We start from the raw sequence: 6,519 nt of genomic DNA on the forward strand, positions 1-6,519 counted from the left end.
GTAAGTTTTAATTTGAGTACAGTAATAATAGTTGTTGCTGATAAGATACATTATGTGCGCCACAAGGTACTAATGACAGTTCATGTGTCTACCTTTTTCCAATTACTCTATCAAAATGTTCTTGCTTGACCCCCTTGATCACCACCTTTTTTTCAACTTTCACATTGAACAAAAAGAAAGCAATTTCTTCAAGGACGGACTTTTACTTGTCTACATTAGTATCAATGAATGAGAATTGATTCAACTAATGAAATATCACTAAACCAGAAGAGAAACGAAAACCCATACATAGATGAAAGTGAAATACTAACGTTTTTCTTGATCTCTTGCTAGGAAACCCCTTTATATAAACACCCAAAACACTGAACTTTATACTCAAACAAGGTTTAGCAGGGATTATCATCACTAGGATCGAACAACTCAGGCTCAAGCTTGGCCCTACAAAGAGGACACACCGAGTGCTTCGAGAGCCAAGTATCAGCACATTGCAAATGAAAGCCGTGACGACAACCGGGAACCATTCTGGCCGATTGATCCGCCTCGATCTCATCGAGACAAACCGCACACTCGGTCCCCAACACAAGGTCCTTCCCGGTAACCTTGGGCAACTTCTCGAGCTCCGAAACTGACAACCCTTTCTCACCCACTTGCTTAACCGACCACGACCCTGAATAATCAGCCCGATAATTCGTGGCATACCACAAGAGACAAATATAAACAATGAAAACCGCACTCATGCCGGCGCACGGTAGGAAAAGGGCCAATAAAACAGAAACCAGCATTGGGGGCTGGTCGCCGGCGGTGGCGTTTAGGGCGGGTTGTGGAGAAGGAGAGAGGAGAGGAGGAGGGGAATAATGGGCGTCATGGCGCATAATAGCCAGTTTATGGGGAAGTGTTAAAGTTTGGGGCTTTGTGGAGTTGATACTCAGGGAAGGCAAAGGGGGAGGCTTTTTGAGGGAGAGAATAGAGAAAGATGGGATGGTGACTGGTAATGGCTATATTGGGGAGGAGAAATTATGGAATTATTAGCGTTTTAGTTATAGAGAACAGAACTGAGGCGTTTCGTGGCAGACAAGCAAAGATCCCCCGAAACGGCACTGACGAGTTTACAGTTAGGTATTTATGTCTAATCCCCTTTGTATTTTTCTACTAAAGTGCTTGGGAAAACTAGTGGCCGAGTGGATGGGTGATTAATGTCATACACCTGGTGTTATTTTCTATCATGGGAATGGATGAAGTCATATATTTTAGAATAAATATATTTAGTCTCCTAATAATTTATGTGATTCTATTTTGGTTATTTAACTGTTTTTTTTAAAATTATATCTAATATGACGTTTTTAATTTATTAAAAAATTAAGTTTGATATTAACGTGTTATCATCATCATTAAAACAAATTACAAGTCATCAGTTCTGTTAATTTTTTACAACAAATGTCTAAAATTAAATATTATTTTAAAAAAATAATTGAATAATCAAAATAAAACCACGTATATATGACTAAATGTGTAATTGATCTTATATTATATCATATATATGTATTTCGGAAAAATAATAATAATTTTATGATAAATGATATCAAAACTTTCATTTGACTCTTTCATTTTAAACTAAATAATTTAATAACTCACATGTGAAGAAATGAGAAATATTAATCTTCAATCAAAAATCAATAACTTAATAAATTAGATTAATAAAATAAAATAAAATCATTTTATTTTCATGAACTAATATCAACATTTTAGGGGGGGAATAGATAAATCAATTGAATTATGAAAAGTATTTTTGTTAATTTTTTTCTAAATTTTTAATGATTATCAACTAATCGAACAAATTAAATCAAAACCCGTTAATTTAATTTATTCAATCATTGAAACAGTTTTGCAACCTTGTCTAAACTACTTCAATTATAAAATTTATTAAGTGTATGTAACGATAGATTATCATTACTAATTGTGTGTGTTAATTCCCATACTATTAATAGTTAAATTAATAATTAATAATGTTGTTGAAATGGAAAAAGTTTCTCTACTTTTGTGGTTTCCAAACTAAGGTGAAAAACAGGTGGTGTATTGTAAATTGATAATGGATATAAAATAAGATTGAAAACACACAGAATTGGCAGTGATAGTGGAGTATGGGCAGAGGGTGAGAATTGCGGCAATTTTACCCAAATAACACCCTAGCAACAAAATATTACCTGTCAGGTATCCTTTCTCCAAGTATTATTGATCTAGCACCCTTTCTCACAAAGTGTGTATTAGGAGGTGTGCATTCGCAACGTTTTGTCTGAGCTAGGGCCACGGTGGAAAAACGCAGCAAACATCATGATTTGAGGCAACACATGAATGTCTTCAATCAATCGTTTCTAATTTGGCTTGACTTGATGTGAAAATTGAGGATGAAGATAAAGCGATGATTATGTTATATTCGTTGCCTCCCTCTTACGAACACATGGTGACTACTCTTACATATGGGAAAGAGACTATCAAAGTTTAGGAGATTAATGCAGCCTTGTTGGCTCACAACCAGCGGAAGCGGAATGCAGGGGAAAACTCTCAAGCTGATAGCTAATATATCAAGGGTAATCGAGACCGTGGCGAAAGCCAGAGAAGGTAAGGTATGTGAAGAGGAATTTCAGATCTAAATCTAGGGATAAGAAGACAATTCACTATTACAAGTGCAAGGAGGCTAGACATATGAAGAGACTGTCCGAAGTTGAAAAAGCAGACTGATGAGAAGCGTGATGACTCATCCAAGTCTGTGAATGTGGTCGAGGATGACAATTTTGATTACACTGAGGGTGATATGTTCTCTATTTCAACGACTCAATTGATGGATGCTTGGATTCTTGATTTTGGATGTTCTTATCACATCACACCAAATAGGGAATGGTTTTCGACATACATGTCGGTTAATTATGGTTCTGTTTATTTGAGTGATGATCGATGTTGCAATATTATTGGTATTGGTGATGTTAGAATTAAGATGTATGATGGTTCTATTTGGACGTTGTGTGGTGTTCGGCATATCCCAGATTTGAAGAATAATTTGATTTCTTTGGGAACTTTGCACAAGAATGGTTTTATCCCTATGGCTGATGAGGATAGGGAAACCATTTTGATTGTTAAAGGAGCTTTGACTGTGATGAAAGGAAGATGAATGCAGGGAATATTTACAGATTGTTAGGGAGTACCGTTGTAAGTGGAGTTTATTCTGTTGAGTACTGTGATGATACTACCAAAATGTGGCATATGTGTCTTGCTCATCTCAGTGAACATGGTATGGTTGAATTACATAAAAGAAATATGTTGCATGGTGTTAAAAGTTGTAAGCACGATTTTTGTAAGTATTGTGTTCTTGGTAAATAGACTAAAGTTCGTTTCAGACTAGGAAGCACACAACTGAAGGGATTTTATTATGTGCATTCTGATGTATGGGGGCCTTCCACGATATCGTCTTTGGGTGGATCTAGGTATTATGTTACTTTTTTGACGATTTTTCACGAAAGTTTGGGTGTATTTTTTGAAACAGAAGTCTGACGTTTTGAGAAGTTCAAGCTGTGGAAAGCTGAGGTAGAAAACCAAATAGGACGAAAAATCAAGTGTTTGCGGTTTGAAAATGGTATGGAGTACACATATTCACAGTTTTTAAACTACTGTAAGGAGCATGGGATTAAGAGGCATTTTACAGCGTGCAAGATACCACGACAGAATTGTATTACGGAATGGATGAACAGGTCGTTGAATGAAAGAGTCAGATGTTTGCGGTTGAATGGGGCTTCCCAAACACTTCTGGCTGAGGCTATTAACATGTCGTGTTATCTTATCAATAGATCTCCAAGGGCATCATTGGCAGGGAAAGTTGCAGAAGAGGTATGAAATGGTCCTTTTGATCACTTACGGATTTTTGGTTATCCTGCTTATGTGCATGTACCTACTGATGAGAGATCCAAACTTGATGCAAAATCGAAGGAGTGAATTTTTCTGGGTTACAAGACAGGTGTCAAAGGATTCAAGTTCTGGGATCCAATTGCGAAGAAAATTGTGATCAATAGAGATATTGTTTTTGATGAACAACCCATGTTGCTGCAGAAGAAAGACACGACATGGTGGATTTTGAGCAGTTTCCAGTTGAGAAAATAGAAATTTCTCAACCGACTTCTGGTGGTTCTCTATGGTTGATTTGCAGGATTATAGTCTCGCCAGAGACAGGGTGAGACGGATGAATATAAAGCTTCCGAGTAGATTGGGTTTTGAAGACTTGGTCTCTTGTGCACTTACTTTAGCAGTGACGATCCAATTACTTTTCATGGTGCTGTTACTAGTCAGGCAAACGACAAGTGGATGGATGCCATGGTTGAGGAGATGGAGTCTTTGAATCACAATCGTACATAGAAGTTAGTTCACCTTCCTGAGGGTAAGAAGCCTATTGGTTGCAAAGGGTATATAAGAAGAAACCAACAGTAGCAGAAAAAGAGGGGGAGAAGTTCAAGGCTCGTTTGGTAGCAAAGGGTTTTTCAAGTAGAAAGTAGTTGATTATTGTCGTAACGGTTTTCGTCTGGGCACGAAATTTTTACTTGGCGGGAAAAGTGATGTGAATAAATGGTTTTTAAAAATGTTTTGGGAGTCGCCATCGGCCTTTTGGATCAGATAGGTCGAATACCTAAAAATTATCTTTTAAAAGAGTTTTTAAGAAAACATCAGTTAAAAGATAAACTGGTCTGCGTTTTAACCAAAAATTTGTTCTTTTTAATAATAAAAGGGATTCGTGGTCGATTACGTTTGGGGAAGGATTAGCACCCCACAACGCCCTAAATTGGTACTCATTAATTATAAATTGTCTCTATTATTGGAAATTCAAAAATATATTTAATTTGTAATCCTATTATTTCAAATTTATAATTTTAAGAAAATATATTAATTTATATATATAAATAAGATATTTATTTATTTAGAAATATCAGAAAAGGGCTTCTAGGTGCATTAAGACAACTCATTTCTTAAAAATAAATAAATATTAATAAAATATTTCTATTAATATATATATTTGATAAAAGTAAAATATTTATTTAAAAATATCAGAAAATGGACATCCAGTTTTTTAAGACTGCCCTTTCTTAATATTGAAAAATAAATATATATTTAAAATATTATTTTTCTAAGAAAATAATTTAAATAAAACAATATGTATTTTTGGTTTTTATAAGTAGAATATTTATTTATTTTTAAAATATCAGAATATGACATCTAGTTGCTTTAAGATATCATTTTCTTTGATATTAAAAATAAATAAATATTATCAATTAAACAAATATATATATATATATATATATATGACTAAAATAATAATTAAAGTAATCATTTAAACATATTGGAACTGAAATGATAATAATACAAATTAAATTGCAATTAAATAGTGACTAAATAATAAAAATTAAAATTTTACAGCCCTTATTTATAGTATTATAAAATATAATTACTAATGATGTAATTAACCCTAATTATTAATAGGTGATTAAAATGATAATTATTAAAATTAAAGGTTCTAAATCGAATAATAAAAAGATCTAAGTGCTAATAATGTAATTTAGCCTTATTTAATTAATTCAAATTAAAATGATAATTACTAAACTGTAAGAGACTAAATTAGGTATTTACCCTAAATAAATATATATGCAGATAAGGACTAAAATAAAATAAAATAAAATTACGAGATTAAATTAAAAGGATTAGCAATTAATTCCTGTGACTAAATTGCAATGTTACGAATCTGTGGGTGTTGCGGAAATGATTTTCCCAAAAGGAAAATTACATAGATACCCTCCCCTAAAACGGCGTCATTTGGGAGAGGGTATAAATACCCTAAAATCGGTCTAAAATGGCCATCTCCTCTCATTTTCGTTTTTCAGCTTCGCTCTAAAACAGAGAGGGAGATCACTGGCTGGTAGCCGTGCTCCGGCGTCGGTCACCACCGCCGGGCACCATCACGGTGGTCGAAAAATCCCAAAATACCCCAAAACGGAGCTCTAAACCCCCTAAAGCGAACCTAACCTTAGTTTTCCTTAAAAATCTCCTAATCGGAGTAAATCTAGAAAACAAACCTACGGTTTTACCTCGGTTTTTACATAGTTTCCGGCTATGCTTGGGCTTCCCGAGGGTAAGTCTTTTCCTTTCTTCTCTCTTTGTTTTCGATTCGCTGCTATGGGTGTTGTTTGGCTCGTTGTTGTGGTTGTTCTTCGTCTTTCCTCTCTTTTTCTCTCGATTCTATTTTGGTTGCTATGTTCTTCGTTCTTGCTCGCTGCCTTTTTCTTGTTTGCAGGTGAACTGAGGCTTTATAGCCTCGATGAGGCTCTCGTCGGACGGTCCCAAAGGGATTCTCGGTGAGTCACCGAACTATGTGGTGACTCACCCCATAGTTGCGACGTGGACGGTCGTTAAGGTCTTCTGGAGGCTTCTGGTGAGGGCGGCAGCAGCTGGAACGTCGACGTGGGGCGATTGGAGGCAGAGGCGGCGCCT

General features: G+C 35.3%; 1 protein-coding gene across 1 annotated transcript; it reads right to left on the reverse strand.

The window, feature by feature from the left end:
* Positions 1-224: 224 nt before the first annotated feature.
* Positions 225-5,931, reverse strand: LOC120164816 (E3 ubiquitin-protein ligase ATL23-like). The gene is made up of 2 exons (XM_039174466.1): positions 5,927-5,931; positions 225-924 (listed from the first exon to the last, which is right to left on the reverse strand). The coding sequence occupies exon 2, from the start codon at positions 870-872 to the stop codon at positions 387-389; it is 486 nt and encodes a 161-aa protein (XP_039030397.1). The 5' UTR covers positions 873-924; positions 5,927-5,931; the 3' UTR covers positions 225-386.
* Positions 5,932-6,519: the final 588 nt, after the last annotated feature.

The sequence above is a fragment of the Hibiscus syriacus genome, unplaced genomic scaffold (assembly GCF_006381635.1).
Source record: "Hibiscus syriacus cultivar Baekdansim isolate YM2019G1 unplaced genomic scaffold, ASM638163v2 tig00111543_pilon, whole genome shotgun sequence".
NCBI lineage: Eukaryota > Viridiplantae > Streptophyta > Magnoliopsida > Malvales > Malvaceae > Hibiscus > Hibiscus syriacus.